This window comes from Microcaecilia unicolor, chromosome 11 (assembly GCF_901765095.1).
Source record: "Microcaecilia unicolor chromosome 11, aMicUni1.1, whole genome shotgun sequence".
Taxonomy (NCBI): Eukaryota; Metazoa; Chordata; class Amphibia; order Gymnophiona; family Siphonopidae; genus Microcaecilia; species Microcaecilia unicolor.
This window is the reverse complement of record NC_044041.1, coordinates 207616221-207636503: the sequence shown is the minus strand read 5'-3', so window position 1 is coordinate 207636503 and position 20283 is coordinate 207616221. Positions and strand designations below refer to the sequence as shown.

At 42.2% G+C, this 20283-nt stretch overlaps 1 protein-coding gene across 1 annotated transcript in view; it reads right to left on the bottom strand.

Moving 5' to 3' along the window:
* Positions 1-20283, bottom strand: part of MACF1 (microtubule actin crosslinking factor 1) — a 303837-nt gene that overhangs the window by 8234 nt on the left and 275320 nt on the right. The window contains 9 exon segments of the mRNA XM_030220015.1: positions 5457-5668; positions 5794-5911; positions 7959-7976; positions 12441-12515; positions 13467-13621; positions 14291-14453; positions 14727-14893; positions 15140-15257; positions 17860-18048. Coding sequence (XP_030075875.1) covers positions 5457-5668; positions 5794-5911; positions 7959-7976; positions 12441-12515; positions 13467-13621; positions 14291-14453; positions 14727-14893; positions 15140-15257; positions 17860-18048 — 1215 coding nt within the window.

The following is a 20283-nucleotide window of genomic DNA, read 5'->3' as shown; positions in this document are numbered from 1 at the left end:
ACATGTCAAGATGACCACAGCATGGACGGCTAAAGGGCAGATCAGAATCAAACTGCAGACATCCCACTGATACATCCGTGTCATAAATTCAGCATCGATAACTCTTCATCAGAGCACTGCTACGTTCTGCAGTGTCATTCGACAGAAAGCTGTTACTGTGTGTCCTATGCCCTTCGGCCACAACTGAAGGAGAACTTTTAACTTTTTGCAGATAAAAATAGTATATGCAGAAGTGGACATACCTGAGGGAGATAAAGTGAGCGAAGAAAGCTCAAGAGTGTCAATTGTTTGGCAGTGAAGGCTCAATCCAGAAGAGGTGCTGTGAGGGGACTTGCAGAGGACAGATATTCATTGATAAGAATTTGCTGGGAAATTGTCTTTAAATTTGGGGAAAGGTAGACTTAGAATTAAAAATAGATAAGCTAACAGACTGTATTTTTTAGTTACTCTGCTCACTTAGCAAAGCAGTTTAAAGGAATAGTTTTTCTTAGCATATAAAGTCTCTGTTACAGTTCCATAGACTACCTTTTTTACAGTTACTATAGTATCAGTATAAAGCACAGCTAATAGGCACAGGAAGTCTTCAGTTTAGACTCTTAACTTTGGTCATTTCAATACAAACAGAAAGCAAGGTAGGCCCATACTTGTGAATATCTAGAGAGAGAAACCTTTACAGAGAACCTTTGCAAGAGTTTTCCTTTCAGGCAGCAAAATAAGCCCTGTGTCCAGTTATCAGTCAAACCACAGTGACTGATTAAAGAAAGACTTTCAAAGGGCCCCTGATTACAGTGTGACTCACAGCCAGATGCACTAACTCCACGGAAAGAGCCCTTCCCTTACCGATCCCTTAGCGAATTGGTAAAAAATGGGCATGCATGAAGGAAATTGCCTGCAAATGAGCTGCTCACTGTTAGCTCATTTGCATGTGATTTCCTTCCTAAGGAGGGGAAGCCAGTTGGCCAGCTGAGCATGCGCAGAGCAGCCGATCGTTATGCTGGCTGCTCTATGCGTGCCAAAGACGGCTTCATACACGTCACTCTCCAAAAAAAAAAAAAAAAACTACGCCCCCTGACGAGCACTTGGACGTTTTTTTTTCTTCCGATTTTTGCGATGGGTGTCCTCCTCTGCATGGGTCCTGCTCAAAGCAGCCCCAACAAGAGGTGCAGACCTCCCGTTAGGTTTTCCACGGTGCATGGGGGTCGGAAACGATAGTGCATCGCATCGCATTCACATTATAATAGTAATTAGCTCATTTGCATTCTGTTTTCGTTAGCAGCTACCGTGACAGGAAAATGGCTCGGAGAACCCTTTTGTGCATGTCCCGGTTTACTACTTGCGCACTAAATTGGCTAGAACCAGTTTAAAAACCACGTTGCTGGCTCGTTAAGTTTAGTGCATCTGGCCCTCACCCAGGAAGCAACACACACATAACTAAACAGGGCAGAGCAGGGCTAAGCTCTGCTCAATCCAGAAGAGGAAGAGAATCTTGAATTTGCTGGGAAATTGTTTTTAAACTTCTGGAACCAGGCTGCTGGAGATGGAGCAGCTTTTAAACTAGAAACTGGGGGGAGGCTGACAAGTCACTCAAAAGCGCATGGTTTGGAATAAGGTATCTTTCAAAGATATCACCAAAACAGGGAAGACAGGGAGGGGATCTCGATAGCAAGGTGGCAATAGAAACCATAGTGGACCAGGTGTGTAAATAAAAAAAAAAAAAAAAAAGACAGATTTTCAAGATTACAAATTATCACTGTCAACTGCTGAGCAAGTTGTAAATAGGAATAAAAACACAGTTTGAAATGTCTATATGCAAATGCCAAAAGCCTAAGAAATAAGATGAGAGAGTTAGAATGCATTGAACTAAATGAAAAGATACATATAATAGGCATCTCTGAGACCTGGTGGAAGGAGGATAACCAATGGAACACTGTCATACCAGGGTACAAATGATATCATAGTGATAGGGTGGATGGAATTGGTGGAGAGGTAACATTATATGTTAAGGAGGTCCTTGAACCAAATGGACTAAAAATTCTGCAGGACACAAAACACATCTTGGAGTCCCTATGGATTGAAATTCCACGTGGAAAGGGGAAAAAGGATAGTGATAGGAGTGTACTACCGTCCACCTGGCCAAGATGAACAGTCAGATGGAGAAATGTTAAAGGAAATTAGGGAGGCTAACGAACTGGGCAACACGATAATAATGGGTGATTTCAATCACCCCGATATTGACTGGGTAAATGTAACATCGGAGCATGGTAGGGAAGTAAAATTATTTGATGAAATCAAGGACTGCTTTATGGAGCAGCTGGTACAGGAACCAACGAGAAAAGGAAAAATTCTAGACCTAGTCCTTAGTGGAGCGCATGATCTGGTGCTGGGGCCTCTTGATAACAGTGATCATAATATGATAAGATTTGATATTAGCTTTGGAGTAAGTATATGCAGGAAATCCAATACATTAGCATTTAACTTTCAAAAAGGAGACTATGATAAAATAAGAACGGTGAAAAAAAAAAAAAAGAGAAGCAGCTGCAAAGGTCAAAAATTTACATCAGGCATTGATGATGTTCAAAAACACCATCCTGGAAGCCCAGGCCAAATATATTCCATGTATTAAAAAAGGAGTAAGGAAAGCCAAACGACAGCCGGCATGGTTAAAAAGTGAGGTGGGAAGCAATTAGAGCTAAAAGGAAATCCTTCAAAAAATGGAAGAAGGATCTGACTGAAAATAATAAGAAACAGCATAAGGAATGGAAGTCAAATGCAAAGCGCTGATATGGAAGGGAAAAACACAACAACTTTTTTAGGTACATTAGAAGCCAGAAGCGGGCAAAAGAGTCAGCTGGACCGCTAGATGATCAGGGGAAAAAGGGGCACTCAGGGAAGACAAGGCCATAGCAGAATGATTAAATGAATTCTTTGCTTCGATCTTCACTAAGGAACATGTGGGAGATGCTGGTGCCAGAAATTGTATTCAATGCTGAAGAGTCGGAGAAACTGAATCAAATTTCTGTAAACCTGGAGGATGTAATGGGGCTATTTGACAAACTGAAGGTAGCAAATTTCCTGGACCGGATAGTACTCATCCAGAGTACTGACAGAATTGAAAAATGAACTTACAGAACTATTGTTAGTAATATGCAATTTATCTTTAAAATCAAACATGGTACTGGAAGACTTGAGGGTGGCCAATATAACACCAATTTTTATAAAGGGTTCCAGAGTTCATCTGGGAAATTATAGACCCGTTAGCCTGGCATCAGCACCAGGCAAAATGGTAAAGACTATTATAAAAAACAAAATTACAGAGCATATTCAAAAGCATGGATTAATGAAACAAAGCCAACATGGATTTAGTGAAGGGAAATCTTGCCTCATCAATCTACTACAATTCTTTGAAGGGGTGAACAAACATGTGGATAAAGGTGAGTTGGTTGATATTGTGTATCTGGATTTTAAAAGGTGTTTGACAAAGTACCTCATGAAAGACTCCAGAAGAAATTGGAGAGTCATGGGATAGGAGGATTAAAAACTGGTTAAAAGATAGAAAACAGAGAGTAGGATTAAACGGTCAGTAATCTCAATGGAGAAGGGTAGTTAGAGGGGCCTGTGCTGGGACCGCTGCTTTTTAACATATTTATGCATGATCTAGAGATGGGAATAACTAGTGAGATAATTAAATTTGCTTGACACAAAGTTATTCAAAGTTGTTAAATTGCAAGATGACTTGTGAAAAATAGGAGGACCTTATGAGACTGGGAGACTGGGCCTCTAAATGGCAGATGACGTTTAATGTGAGCAAGTGCAAAGTGATGCATGTGGGAAAAAGGAACCTGAATTATAGTTATGCGATGCAAGGTTCCACATTAGGAGTCATCAACCAGAAAAAGAGTCTAGGTGTCATCATTGATGATACGTTGAAACCCTCTGCTCAGTGAGCAGCGGCGGCGGCTAAGAAAGCAAATACAATGTTAGATATTATTAGGAAAGGAATGGAAAGCAAAAATAAGGATGTTATAATGCTTTTTATCACTCCATAGTGTGACCGCACCCTCTAATATTGTGTGCAATTCTGGTCACTGAGTCTAAAAAAAATATAGTGGAATTAAAAAAGGTACAGAGAAGGGTGACGAAAATGATAAAGGTAATGGGACGACTTCCCTATAAGGAAAGGATGAAGTGGCTAGGGCTCTTCAGCTTGCAGAAATGACGGCTGAGGGGAGATATGATAGAGATCTATAAAATGAGTGGAATGGAACGGGTGGACGTGAATCGCCTCTTTACTATTTCCAAAGATATTACGATTAGGGGTACATAATGAAGCTACTAAGTAATAAATTTAAAACAAATCGAAGAAAATATGTCTTCGCTCAACATATAATTAAACTCTGGAATTCGCTGCCGGAGAATGTAGTAAAAGCGGTTAGCTTAGCAGGGTTTAAGGTTTGGATAACTTCCTAAAAGATAAGTGCCATTATTAAGATGGACTTGAGGAAAATCCACTGCTTATTTCTAGGATAAGCAGCATGAAATCTATTTTACTGTTTGGAATCTTACCAGGTACTTGTAACCTGGATTGGCCACTGTTGGAAACAGGATGCTGGCCTTGGCCTTTAGTCTGTCCCAGTATGGCAACACTTATGTTCTTATGCTATGTCACTGCAGAAACCCAAGTCAGCAGGACATGACTGGGGGGGGGGGGGAGGGGGGAGGCAGGAGGGTGAGATACTGAAATCTATAAAGCAGAAAAAAAATTTAAATTGTTACATTTAGTGACTTCAAGGTTGGAAAACGGTGCAAGAAGTTGGTGACCAGAGATGGAGGATGCTGGGCTCCTAGGGAGAGGCACAGATAGCAGAAAAAGGGAAGTAATCTGCCATTATGCAAGTCACTGGTGATTTTTTGCCTGGGATAATGTGCTCAGTTTTGGAGATCAAATTCCAGAAGACAGATTGTATTGAGAGCTCTGTGAGTTGAAACTTAACGATGTGAACATGTACAATCTGCAGAGGAGACACCAGACGGGGACGAGGTACAGACAAACACGGAACATGTACAATCTGCAGAGGAGAGACCAGACAGGCGGACGAGACAAACACCTGAAAGATGTTAACACAGAAGAAGCAAAATCCTTTTCCGTGGATGTTACATGGGGTTATTTGATGAGACTCCAAACAGGGATGGATTCAGAAGAAACCAGGAAATGTCCTCTAGGAGTAGGTGGTGGAGGCTGAAATAGTAATGAACTTCAAGAGGGCCCGGGGTAAACACACGTTATCCTTAACTGGAATAAAGACAGCGAGAGCCGGAGCTGGTTATATTCAATGATCTAGCAATTGGTACCAGGGATGCTGGAACGAAGAGCACAGTGGCTAACATGAAATATTTGACATCCTCATGGAATTTTCATATATGTACACAGAGCAATTCCATGCTGGCGTGTGGCTCACCTTGGCTGCACTGGCTGGGGTGGCTGGAGAGGATGGCAGAGATGTACAGCTGTGATTACTCTGGCTTGCACTGGAGTTAGATCGCGTTGGGGAAGCTGTTCTCGAGGATGGCTTTGACCTACGACCACGTGACCTGAACGGTGCCATCCCCTGCGAGACCCCCTCTGGCAGGATAAACTTCTCCCGGAGTTCTAGGTTTGTTCTTCCTCTTGCTGAAAAAATGGAAAAAACGTCATTTTTTCCTGAAAGCCTAGAACATATCAGTCAACATTGAAGGTAGTATAAAAGTGTTTTAAAACCTGTGAATACATTTTCTTCATGAGTTGTCATTCCTCACCTCTACAAGGATCATTCTTCACTAAAAATTCATCAAGGGCCATCCATCCTCCACCCACTCGAACCATGACAGTGCTACGCAGGATACGGACCAGCCGCAACTGCTGGGAATCACCGAACTGAAAAGAATTAGAAAGAATTTAGGACTGCAAAAATACAAAAGCAGAAGAGTTTCTGCAAAGGAGGCTGCATGAGGACCACTCGGCACTGGTATAGTTTGCCTGCTTACTTTGGGAGTGGGCGGAAGGTAAGGATAAGGAAGTCATATCGGCAGCAGAGAAATGAGAATCAATTCAGTATTAGCACCCACAACATGGGGGTGGGGGAGGTGATGTTCCCTCATGTTTATCCCGATATGCTCAAGATTCAATATTTTCACTTATGTATCAGGAGGTAATTCTACAGCTCTTCCAAAATTAGTATCATAAAAATATATTTCCTAATTAAATGGCTCAATTAATTCCCAGCATTTCTGATATTCTAGGACACCCAAACAGCACCTCTCTTTTTTATGTCTCGTTAAAACTAACAGACAGGCAGCTTACGGAGTGTCCAATTTACCCTTTTTAAAGCAGTTTTATTTCTATGAAGACCCTCCAATGACTTTGTGCTCCTAATACAGCCTTCTCTGTAGAACATGGGGCAGAGATGAGAGGAGGAGCGGAATGAAGCTGAAATCAAATATCAAAGATCCCCTAACCAACACCAGCAGAGCCCTGACACAATGGAGCTGAGCTTATTAACACAAAGATCCACTCACCCCTGAATCATGAGAAGACGAAAGTCTACCACGACACATTGTGTCTGGTCAGAATCTGCTGGAGCCCCGCAAAATGGAAGGTGGTTTCTAACTGGGTTTTAAAATTTTACAGGATTTGAGAATTCACTGAAACCCTCTTGCAAAGTGAATAGCACCACATCCTTTCAACCCCAATGATACAACTTTAGCAACTGTAGACAAAGGGTTCATTTGATGAGGGATACTGCTTGTATAGAATGCATTTCATAAAAGCCCCTCAGATGCTCTTTTCAACATATCACTGATAAGCGATACATAAAATTATAGTTATCTTGTATCAAGTTTTTCCCTTTCATCCCCCTTAAAACCTTGCAATTAATAGGACTGACCTCCATTTACAACCCACACTAGAATCTTATCCAGTGAAGGCAATGGCCAGATGCTCATCTCCAGGGCACTTTCCAAACGATTTGCAGCCAATTAGCGGGTAAAATCCTTAGCTGAAAACTGCCCCCCCCCCCCCCACCCCTACTGGATAAAAGCAGTCACACAGCACAGGGTGGGACAGTGAGGGTGAAGCTGGTAGGCAACACACAGCAAGTTCATATTGAAATCCCTATACAATTTACAAAGTGGGCTGTGATCCTGCTGCAGAGCAGAAAGCCCAAGGCTGATTACGTCTTCTCTGCATTTGTATGAAGGATTTCCTTTTGAAAATGTGCTTACTGGCCTGTGGGTACAAAAGACCCGCCAGCCTACAAGCTCCCTGCAGGGTTTAAAAGTTGCTGTTTGTACAATTGTAGAATTTTTAACATTTTATTGCATATAAAGATGGAAAAGTTTAATTTAAAGAGACCATCAGCTCACATCTTTTAATGCAAGAGTCTCTTAGCTAGAACAGTTATCAAACTGATTATTTAAAGCAATATTGCTTCTGGATACAGCTGTAAGGGAGGTGTGAGCAGATTCTGATATACAGACCGTGTTCAGAGTATGTGGCCATACATTTCGCTCTCAATGACATATGCAATTTGCAGCTTCTCTTCAGCCTGCTACAACTCAACGTACTTCATTCAGACTGAGGAGAATCACGATATACTCCATTTTTCCATTTACACAGATTTACTGTTTGAAAACGTTTGACAGACATGTAAACTGGAGGTCACCAAATCCGAGGTCTAAGAAATGGCATAGGAAGCTTTTCAGAGAACACATGACTGTGTCTTGCAGCATCACATTGTCTATGAAAGTCTTCCTTATTTTTAGGTTGTATTACCCTCAACAGTTACGTCTGTATATCAGTTTCCCAGATCAACAGAGTTCTCTAAACCATCTAGCATGTGCCCTTCAAAGCCCAAGAAAAGAAGTTCTATTATTGACAAACGCAGTTGATTATTGCCATGCCAGCAGTATGGGGGACACTGTACCTGATTGCCGAGGAAGAACTATAGAGGCAAGTATTTCAGAGGGAGAAAGAGAGAGAATGAAGAAAGAAAAATAAGACACATTTAATGGCAACTATGAAACACATATCAGCACATGAACCTTTTGAGCGGCATTGCTCAGTGGTTTGAAGGAAAGGTTCTGCTTTGCATTTCTTCAACTGGATAGTCTAACCATTTATCTATCTTGTTCCAAAAGCAACTCCTGCATTACTAGATCAACTGTGTGTGAAATCTGATCAGATGAAATGTTGCTGTCAAACTCCCCTTCCGTAAGCAAGCATTTCCAGGAAAAAAAATAATTATATGGTAAACAGGCAAAACCACACTGTGTAATTCTGTGGATGAGTTTACACTTTCTTCTGGTTGCTTATGTCAGCAGCTTAGGTTTCTTTATGCTGGTGTTAACTGTACTGTGTCCCTCTCCTTTTGAGTATTGTTGATGTTATCTGCCCTAAACACATTAAATTGCTCTCTAATTGCTTTATTTTGGAATAGCGCCAGTAAACTGAATGAGCCATGACACATAAGTATAACCAGTGATTGGAAGAATGGTGCAAAAAGGAACTGGTATCCTCAAAAGAGCATGAAAGGACCTCATACTTACTGAAAACAGCCTAAAATGTTCCTAAATTACACCATTCACCCAAAACACACCTTTAAAGGAAGTGAGAACAAAAAGCACAAGTTCTAAATTCCCCAAACCAGTAGAACTACCACAGACAAGTTCCGACTGGAATCTACACCAAGGATCACCACCATCCCAATGCTACCTACTTTCTGTCACGCCAATGAAGATCACAACTTCCACTGTTTGAGTGAAGTAGTGTGTGTGTGTGGGAGGATGCACAACCATTGGTGCGTACTAAATTGATTTAATATATACTAATTGACTTAGTACAGTGCGTCCCAAACCTGGTCCTGGAGGCACCCCAGCCAGTCAAGTTCTGAGGATATCCACAATGAATATTCATGAAATACATTTGCATACAGTGGAGGCAGTGCATGCAAATCTCTCTCCTGAATATTTATTGTCTGAAAACCTGACTGGCTGGGGTGCCTCCAAGACCAGGTTTAAAACATCTTAATTTGTCAGTGCATATTAAATCAATTCAGTGTGCACTAAAAATTCCCTACTACAATTAATCTGTGAAACTAATCAAAAGAGAACCTGAAAACTGGGAAAAACTAATGAAATAAATGAAAATTAACCATGTTTTTCTTGCCTATGCACAGATGATGTAGGATCGTGCCCCCTGAAACAGACAGACTCTAGTCTAAGCTGAAAAATGCATGATAGATACCCACCCAATCAGTTGTTTTCTGATTTTTAGTTGAAAGATTTAGACAAATTAGGTCTTAACTGCTAATTTTCTTTCTTTAGTCCTTCCAGACCAGTCCAGGCATGTGGATATACACACTCCTACCAGCAGATGGAGACAGAGAACCACTGGCTTGAAACCCTACAAATATCCTTTTCATCCCCCAACCAGCCTGTTTTTTTTATCAAAACAAAATTGTTTCCTTTTATTAAAATACAGACTATAAAACTCCAGTTCAACCATTGAAAACTTGCAACAGGCAAAACAGGTGATCTGCTATTCTTTAGTCTGTCAAATTGCATATTATTTCTTTCAGGTTTATAGAGATTGGTTTCAGTTCCTCCAGCTTATCACCATTAAATACCATTTCTGGCATGGGTATCTCCCCCCCCATACATCTTCTTCAGGGAACACCAACGCAAATAATTTATTTAATCTCTCCACTATGGTTTCATCCTCCCTGAATGCCCCTTTTACCCCTCGATCATCTAGAGGTCCAACTGACTTTTACCGGCTTCTTGATTCGAATGTGCCTAAAAAAGTTTTTACGATACATTTTTGCCTTCAAGGCAAGCTTCTTTTGAAAGTCTCTCTTTGCCTTCCCTATCAGTGCTTTGCATTAGACTTGATTTGTAAAGCCAGATTGAAGGTTCTGATCTCCAAATGACTGACTGGCTAGACGACTTGGCCTTCTTGTCCAAACAATGAGCCCTTGAGGATAGCATCCAGTGTAACCACTACTCAATCTAGTATTTCTAGGTTCATTCCTCTCGTTGGAAGCTTGTAGCCAAACACAGCATGCTGTTCCCTTGCTTCTGCTGCAGAGTATCAAAGTATGCCACCAAATATTTCAATGTCTGACAGTAGTTTGCTCTTAGATGAGTTGACCACCCATCCCAATACCTCCAGGAACAGAACGATCCAAGTGCGGCTCTCTTGCTCTCCTGAAATGACTTTGATTAGTCCAAGTAAGGGTGCATCAGAATCCTTTCCTTGTGTAAAGCTGCTATCACAACCATCACCATGGAAAAAGTCCTGGACACTGTTGCTGAGCTGAACAGACGCACACAAACTGGAAATGCCAGCCCAGTACTGCAAACCCAAGAAATTGCAGATGTTCTTCTCAAATTGGAATGTGTAGGAATATTTCCATCTCTGGGTTGCCATGTGGAATCCGAGAACCCAGAGTGCTCTTCTTACCCACTTGAAATCCAAAATAGAATGAAAAGTGCCCTCCTTTTAGGGCCCCATGAAATAGAGTATCTGCCTGTACCCTTTTTGGCTGGAAGAACAGGCACAAAGACCCCTAGTTGCACTGCCCATTCCAGTGTACCTTGGACTGTAGAAGATGACTCCACAAAGTCTCCAGGAAGGGAAAAAGGATAAAGTGTAACCATCTCAAATTACCTCCAGGACCCACCTCTAGTAAAACGCCCTCCTATCACAGAAAAGAGAGAGCAGGGCCCCAAATCCTCATTGCAAACTCGTGCTGGCTCCAACTGACTGGCCTGGCATTTCTACCTTCTTTGCGGCCCTCTCAAAGAACCTACTCAACTGTGTCCCTCTCACGCTTCCAGAGCAGTACCTTCTGGCCTCAACAGCCCCTTGTGGACAGGAACCAACTGGATGCCTTGAGCCAGTCCTCCGGTAGCCTAGGCACCTCAGAATTCCCCAAGTTCGTCTCCTAATCACCTGCATAACTGACACAAGACTTCAATGTTATATCCACAGCTCAGTTGCGCAAACAAAGGAATGCCTAGCAGACACCAGCAAAGTGATTCCTTTGGCTGATGCTGTATAAAATCATATAAGGACAGAGCAGGGCAAACTTCTATGGTCTATGTCCAGCAAATGACAAGACGAATTTGGATACGCTGGAGTGGGCTTTGATGGCAACTCCAGTAGTTGGAAAATAAGGACAGAGCCGGGTGGACCTCTATGGTCTATGTCCCAGAAACACCAAAGAAAGACCATTATCAAGTACATAATATCATGTTCATTGTTGATTTAATCTTGAATTGATAATGAATGTGACGGTTGGGCAGATTGGATGGACCACTCAGGTCTTTATCTGCCGTCACTTACTATATAGATGTATTACTGTAGGACCACAGCAATAGCACAGCCTCCCCAGTCCCTTTAGCTTTCCAGCTTTGTCACAGCAAACTGTGATTCGAGTCCTCTGTATTTATTTTTTCTCACTCTGCTGACCCTAACTAGGCCCATTCAACCAGCCCCAGATTGCATGATAGCTCACCAACCATGTGCTGGAGGCTGAGAAATAGTGGCTGGTTGGGATCTGCACAGGACACTTATAAGGTTTCAGTTCAGTGGTTCTCTGTCTCCACCTATTGGCAGTGCATATACCCACTTGTCTGGTCTAGTCTGGAGGAAGATTACACAATAGTCTTTATTAATCCATTAAGTGGAGGAGTGGCTTCAATTTAAATCAAAGGAAATAACTCAATGACTAGACTGTGACAGGAAGGTTCTTTTAGAGGGATAATTTTTAAAAGTGAATTACTTGGATGAAAACTGGCCACCATTCACCAGCTTTTTAAATGAAGGATTCTTAAGCCAGTCAGAGTTTCAGGATTTGCAGGCTCTACCTGCATTCTATGCAACTCATATGTATATTCATCGTGGATATCCTGAAAACCAGACTGGCTGGGTGTGTCCTGAGGACTGAGATGAGAAAGGTTTGAGCAGCATTAAATGGGGGAGGCATCCTTGGGGCTGCAGTTTGGGTGGGATTAGGAATATAACCCGTGCACACTATATTTTCAAATGTACAATTTCAATTTTATAGCCAGATACAGCCCATACAAAAAGCAGGTGCCAACCTCATGCCAGCTGTAGCTGAAGGCTTTGAAGGGAGTAGGGAGTATGCAGACCAGTTCCCTTTGAAATTCTGCACACCTAGGTGGGCTGCTTTAAAAACTGTCCCCACAATTCTGTAATGTAGTTAGTGACAAAATCTCACTGACATTAGAGAGAAAGAAACGTTATGAAAATCAAGTCTAAAAGAGAAATTTGAAAACCATGAAAGACATACGAATAAGTCTCAAAGAGCTAAAGGAGAAAGTGAGAAGACTACAAACGGGAAAGATCTCCTGGATTTAACTGCTGATTAACTCTTCCTTACCCGGTACTTGTTTTCTCCAATTTGCTCCACCTGGAACCTTTTGGCACATTTACATTGAGCTACCTGTCTTGTGACCTGTTGGATTGAAAGAAGAAGGATGACACAGCATATGATAACTGTGAGGGAAAAGCAGAATTCAGTTTCCTACATAAGTATCTAACAATTAACACCTCTGAATTTATTCACCAGCCATTTTGTGAAGTTAAAAGAAGGGCTTCAGGAAGATTAAGCATTTTAATCACGATTAATCATGTTGTGCAGTAGCGAGCAATCATGATTCATATGTAAGATATTTTAAAAGAAAATACAACAGAAACGAACACAAATAATTCCTGAAATCAAGCATGGAGAAATTAAATAGTGTGTTAATGGAATTATTAACACATTAAATCTGCAGCCCTAGTTAAGAGCAAAGCAACTGAACAAGTGAATACGCTACATAAGACAGGGTGATAGCAGCTCGTTTCGAGTTGGGAGTGGTCCCAGAGGACAGGAGAAGGGCGGATATGGTCCCTCTCCACAAAAACAGAAGTAAGGAGGAGGCTGGTTAGTCTGATCTCTGTGGTGAGTAAATTAATGGAAAAACTTCTAAAACAGAGGATAGTGAGGTTTCTGGAATCCAATGGACTGCAGGATTGTGCTGCTTGGGTGTTTTGTTTAACATGCTGTATCTTGCCTATGGATTTGTTTCCACTGGTTGAGTTGTATCCACCCTGCTCCTTTTCCTATACTTTGATTATCCTAGACAGGATGCAGTATTTACTTTTTATTTTATTTTAAAATTCATACCCTGCGTAAGAAACTAAGCGGCTTACGAATTAGAACTTATATTTCTGCTGAATTACTTTTATGTAACATCAAAACAAAACAAATACTAAAAACACTCGCTGGCATCCGTTTAAGTTGTAACACAGCAAAATTTCCTGTGTTTAAGTCTTGTGCTACTACATAACTCCATCCCTCTTTTACACGCAAATGATCTATCTACTAAAACGCTGAGGCTGGAAAAACGGTTTCACTACTTACTTCATCTTCTATTTTATCTGCATCTGTGGTTGGTCGGTAAGCATCCTTGTTGGGATGGAGAACGGCGACAAATTCATAGTAATCAATGTAGCCATCTCCATCACGATCAAAGATATCAGCCACTGCACTCATCTCCAGTCTGGTGGTGGGGAACTCTGCGAGGAAAACCATTGGATTGCATTACACAGAAATAATGTTAAATGTCAAAACCTGAAGCAAAAACGGTTTTCTCTATCTTCCAAGCGATATGCAACAAGCAGTTATGTTTCTGAGAGACCTTAGGAGACATTTCTTCTTTCTGCCAAGGTGCAAAGTTGCTGTGTCGAGATTAACAAAATGACGCGTGAAAGAAAAGGTAAATTCTAAGCCACTGTTTGCTCTAGCAATGAATTTGCATACTGTGAAAAAGGATGAAATCCAATGAGTTCTCACTGTGGTGACTTAAATCTAAGAAAGGGCGTCGCAACTTTTAAGAGCTAGTTCACAACAATTTTAGTGTCAGCACTGAGCAACCGACTACAATATGATAAATGTGAATAAAACTTAACTACTATGAGTCAGATTAAAGGTCCATCAAGCCCAGTTTCTAGTACTGGCCAAAGAAAGGTCACAGGTACCTGGCAGAATCTCAAAATGTAGGTGGACATCTACCTTCTTAATAAGTTTAGGGACTTTTCTTCAACCCAGCTATCCTCGTTTCAGAATAATAGTGTCCCATCACTAGAAGTTCTACTGTGTTTTAAGTGTGTGTATGTGAGATGGGAAGAATTTTAACACAAATTCTTGTTGTGTTTAATTTGAAATCTAAGGTATCAGAGACTCACTGGATGCTAGAATCCCATCAATGAACTCCTGTCTTGTGATTTTCCCATCCTGGTCTTTGTCGATACGCCGGAAGAAATCCATCACCCGAGATTTCTTGTGATTCATCCAGCGCATATATTTCTTTCTCCAGATATCAAAGTCAAAGTTTGCAAACTCCTTCAGCTGGAATAAGAACATGGAGAATCGTCAAGATGTGAAGGAGCCAGCAAGCACTTCCTCCCTAGGATCTAATATTTAGACAGACACCTTTAGACAGCAAATACAGCAGGGCACTCCCTGGGCTTCACGCTCTCTAAAGATCAATACTGGTTCATTTGTAGGAACATTTTACTCAAATTCTAACATGTCAGTTTCCTAAATCAGAGGTCTTCTGTGGACCATCACCATGATTGACAAATAGCAACGCAGAAGCGAGGTGTGTATGACAGACGTTACCTCTTCAAGTCTGTCAAGGGAATCGTTCAGCTTTCTCTGTCTCTCTAAGGCCAGAAGCCAGACCTGCTGCCAACGTGCAGAGAGCTGATTAATACGAGGGTTCTTCGTTTCAGCTTGAGAGAAATGAGAAAGTGGTGGCAAAGGTGATGCCTGGTTTATAGACTTTCCTAAAGAAAGAGAGAGAGACATTAATGCAATACACAGTTCACTCAATGCTCTTCACATTTGCTAAAAGAACCACAGTTTGCAGCAGGACAAAGGCAACTCTTGAAATGATTTCTTAACTGCACAGTCTCTCAAGCACTAATAACATAACCAAAACTTTCTATCTAGTCTTTATAGCCTGACGGAGACTTGACTGAGTGAGAAGAAGCAGGTAAATGGAGCAGGAGTTATGGCGTTGTGAAACTTACTGTTGCTGCGTGATTTTTCAATGAACGGCGCATGGTTTGGGTCAGTTGTCCTACGCTTGTGTGTCTTTGTGATTTTATCCATATCGGGCTGCTTTCGAGTCATCTCTTCCATGAAACACTTCAGTGGATAAAGAAAACAAGAATACTTTGTTATTTTCTATCCTTTACAATCAAAGTCTAAACACAATGACTAAATGGAGAAATTAGGGTCTTACCTGATAATTTTCTTTCCATTAGTCTTTCCCACTATTCCAGAACCTGTGGGATAGTTGTGTCCATCCACCAGGAAGTGGAGATAGAGAACTGAAAACTGAGCCGAGAAATATCTCTCTGGGCATCCAGTCCAGCAACTCAGTATTTTTTGTTGTTGTTACATTTGTACCCTGTGCTTTCCCACTCATGACAGGCTCAATGCGGCTTACATGGGGCAATGGAGGGTTAAGTGACTTGCCCAGAGTCACAAGGAGCTGCCTGTGCCTGAAGTGGGAATCGAACTCAGTTCCTCAGGACCAAAGTCCGCCACCCTAACCACTAGGCCACTCCTCCACACTAGACAAGCAGTAAGGAGAAACCCAGAACACAACAACCTAATGCTAACCAGACGAGCAAAAATGTGTGGAACCCTCTCATTTCTGGAGAACTTGTAGAGAACAAGAGATAATTAGGAAGAACCATGAAAGGGGGAAGTTGTTATTTGACCCATTACTTCACACAAAACCTCAGGCTGGCCTCTGGAATAGTGGGAAGGACTAATGGAAAGAAAATGATCAGGTAAGACCTAATTTCTCCTTCCGTTATGTAGCTTCCCACTATTCCAGAACCGGTGGGCTGTTCAAAAGCCCTAAAACTGGCTTCCAAGTGTGTTATAATGTCCACCCTGTAATGCTTGGCAAAGGTATGCAGTGTCGACCATGGCACCACCTTGCAAATATCCGCTGGAGACTATAAGGGAGTCTTCACCCAGGATGTCACTGTACACGTCAGAGAATGAGCCTGCAAGGTTTGAGGAGCCTGCGTCCCTGCAAGCAAATAAGATAATACCATCTAGCACTTGTGGACTTGGAAGCCATGAGACCAAGCTTCTGTTTACCAAAAAGCACAGTCTATCAGATTTGCAAAACTCATTTGTGACTTCCAGATATCTATTGAAGGTAGAGGTGAATTGCTTGTTTACCCTTTCCAAAAAATACTAGGACCAGAGGGCATGCAATGAAGTTACTAAGTAGTAAATTTAAAACAAACCAGAGAAAACATTTCTTCACTCAATGGAATCAAACTCTTGAATTTTTTGCAAGTGAATGTGGTAAAATCAGTTAGCTTAGCAGGGTTTAAAAAAGGTTTGGACATTTTCCTAGAAGAACAGTCCATAAGCCATAACCAGGGAGTCTACCCTGGGAAGATGCAATTTATTTTTCTCCTCCAGAACTAACGAGTAGAGGTGAGTCACGGCCCTTCCCACTCTCAGCCCCGTGTCCGATGAGATCCCTTCTGCTGTAATCAGGTCCTGAATGGATGTATCTCCCTCCTCTAATGGCTCCTTCAACGATGGCTCCTCTGAACAGACCGATGCTACATCAGATAAGAAGCAGAGATAGCCTCATCCGGTCACTCCTGGAGGTCTAAACAAGATCTCTTCGGAGCTGGAGGGGCAGCAGGGCAGGAAACCAAAGTAACTTGCAGCAACTCTAAATGTCCCTGCTTCAGTAAATAGGGCTGGTTTAACAGCAGTATAAACTCTGAAGAAAACAAAGGTCCTGATGCAACTGAATGACCTGTTGGGCCCTGAGGCTGTAAAATGGCAGCTGCACTCTGAGCGTGATCAGAGGCTGCTCCTCACTGCCAATCGGCCATGACAAAAATAGTGCCTGTTCCTGGGATCTCCTGCATCAATCCTAGCGCCCGAAGACACTGATATATAAAGAATCTGCGCTAAATCCGAAGATGTGTTGGCCCTGACCGTTTCCTCCGCACCCCGTACTGCAGCGCCAGCTGGCGGGTCCCACAGTGGATACACCATGTAACTGCCTCTGCGGGAGTCACCACTGAGTGTCACAAGCACAGCACAATGTTCCCCAAGCAGTGACTCAGGATCCCTCCCCTGCATTAAGTAGAACTTGCAGCCCTCCAAGAGGTTCTGAGTCAAACTTTGGTCGGACTTACCACTGCTGGCTGCTCCCCCCAAGCTCATAGTCTCCACAAGTCTTACCACAGATGAGAAAGAATAAGGACTTTCCCTCGCTCTCCGGAAAACTTTTTTCCATCTCCTCTTTTTTATTTTAAGGTTGTTGTACTGGAAAAGGAGAGCTCCACAGGAAAGAGGGGAGAGGTGAAGGAAGTGAAGTAAACTCATGGGTCATCAGAGACAGGGATCTGAAGAGCTCCAGATATAATTCTGCAGATTGAAGCCTCCTGCAAAGCTCAACTAGGGACAAGATGACCAACTGGTCCAGGAACAAATCACTCAGAACTAGAGGTGGAAAAGTGTGTCCATCCACCTACTGGAGATAGAAAATGCTGGGGAGCTGGACTGGATGCCAAGAGAGATATGTCTAAGCTCAGTTTCCAGCTGTCTACCTCCACCTGCTGGTTGATGGACACAACTATCCCATAGGCTCTGGAATAGTGGGAAGTTATGTAATGGAATGAGTTTATATAACCCATAATGTATATGGCTGCAGTAGTGATTTAAGGACCTCTGTGAACTGACCATAGGGCATTACCTGATGTTCAGAGATCAACGATTTGACCTGATCGATGTTCTGTGGGATTGGTTCTTGATCCCGCTGCATCAGTGTTGTTTCAGCCCATTGAATCCATGTCAATAGCTCTTCCAGTAACTCGGAATTCGCCAACAGCTCTGCAAGAGCGGCCTCCAGTCTCTGTTGGTGCTGTTTTGCCCATGTTAGAACCTGAAGGAAACCCCAATAAGAATGGCAAATCAGAAAGAGAAACAACTGCATGTTTAAAGATAAAAAAAAAATTATACATACATATACAAGTATACCAGGAATTACATAAGTAATTAAATAAGCTGAAAGGGAACCAGAGGTCCGTCTAGACCTATCTTCTTCCAGTTTCCTACCAACTCTCTCCACATGTAATCCAAAGGAAGACAAGGTGCCACTAAGCATCTCTAAACAGCCCCGTAGCAAAGAAAAATTCCTTTCTGGTTCCAAAATGCTGCTGACCTCAGAACTGGCGTAAGTCCATTCTGGTTGATTTGTGAGGCAGGGCTGGCTCAACCTATGGACCAGGTGAGGCACCAGGCCCAGGGCGCCAAAATCCCAGTCAGGTCTACCTTGAAACTCCTAGAGGGATAGATGCCAGACTAAGATTTTGGCACATTTTATCATCACGTCCTGAGCCACTACTTCACCTGGTCCAGTAGGAGGGGGTACTTGAGAGAGGGGGAGATACCAGATAACAGGTGTGTGTGTTGGGGGGGGGGGGGCAGGAAGCAGAGAGAGAGATACTGGATAGTGGGTGGAGGGGCGCCAATGTAAACGTTGGCTCGGGACGCCACAGTCCCTTGAGCCAGCCCTGTTCTAGGGAAATGGGGAAAAAACATGTTTTGTTTGGTTTCTCCGCAATGAATTTTCTGCCTTTTGCCTCTGGAATACTGGGGAAATGTCTCTGCTCAGTTTTCAGTTCTCTACTTCCACCTGCTGGTTGAAGGACACAACTATCCCAACAGGTTCTGGAACAGTGGGAAGCTATTCAATGGAATAAGTATGTTTTTAAATTTTTACAAAATAGCAGATAATTAATCTTCTAATTTGAACGAGCAAGGTATTCCATATTTTTGTACGTAAATATCTGGAACAATCTGACTCTTCTTGAACTTGGAAAAGCCAAAGTTACCAGTCCATCCAAGTTTTGGCCTGTCAATGATTTACAGACCATATAGAAGCTCTTTTACAATCTATTCTAGAATGTACAGGATGTCAGTGAAGGCTCCTTAATAAAGGGGAAGCTTTCTCAAAACTTATCTCCTGTAAAAATCAATCTGGCCGCAGTATTTTGATTCAACTTTACTTTTTTTTTTTCTAGTGCTCATTTACTCTTACATTAAAACTGTGGAACAATATTTGGAAATGTCTTTTTTTGTCATTATAATTTTTATTGTTGATCGCCAACCATATATTTGCCTGTTCTAAGAGCCACATAACATTAAAACAAAAATCACGGATCCCTCTTCCACAAGGCTCCAGAAAAGGGAGGTGGGATGAGGTAAAACAGGATACTGGGCTTGATGGACCTTTGGTCTGGGTCCCAGTATGGCAATGCTTATGTTCTTATGACCGATTACAATTTTATGTTTCAACAATTTTATTGATGATCCTTCAAAATGAACATACAACATGCTCCATAAGCAACAATTTGCAAACAGTCTTTCAAACAGCCAATACAATAAAACTTGGAAGACCAAACGTTTTAGCATTAATCAACCCCCTGCCTCCCACCCTCTCCCCCCTTCCCTCCAGAGAATATTGACAACCCTTCCAACAACGCCCAGCTCAAAAAAAAAAAATAATAATAATAACCCCACCACCCCCCTTCCCCCCCACTCCATGCTAATCCTTCTAAATCTCGTACATGGCAAGAAACTCTTACCCCCTCCACCCTCAACCAGAGCCTGATAGCTCGTCAAGCTGGTTAAGAATAGAGGTACGTGCCTGAGGCGCAAGAGCTTCAACATACCTCTCTCCCACGTTAAATAGAACTGTCTTTGTGATTTAATTTTAAGTTGCGAGTCTCAAAGTTCCAATGAGTAATGCATGGAATCTGTTGCGCCATTGCCAATAAGAGGGAGCCTCCGGCTTTATCCAGTTTACTAAGATGCATTTTCCCCCTATTAGGAATGCTTTGTGAACTAACAAGTTTTGATGGACAGCACCCACCCCCAAAGGGGCAACAACTCCCAACAGAACGCTTTCCGGCAGAACCAATATCCTTTGCCCCATTATTCTTTCCATAAAATGAATAACTTTTAACCAAAAAGATTTAATCGCTGGGCATGGTAAAAAGTACTCATAGGTCCTCCACATTTAACACACTGGGGCAAATCTATGCCGTCCATTCTATGCAACCTCGACCGAGAGGTGTAAGCCCTAAAAATCACTCTACCCTGACACTCTCTAAGT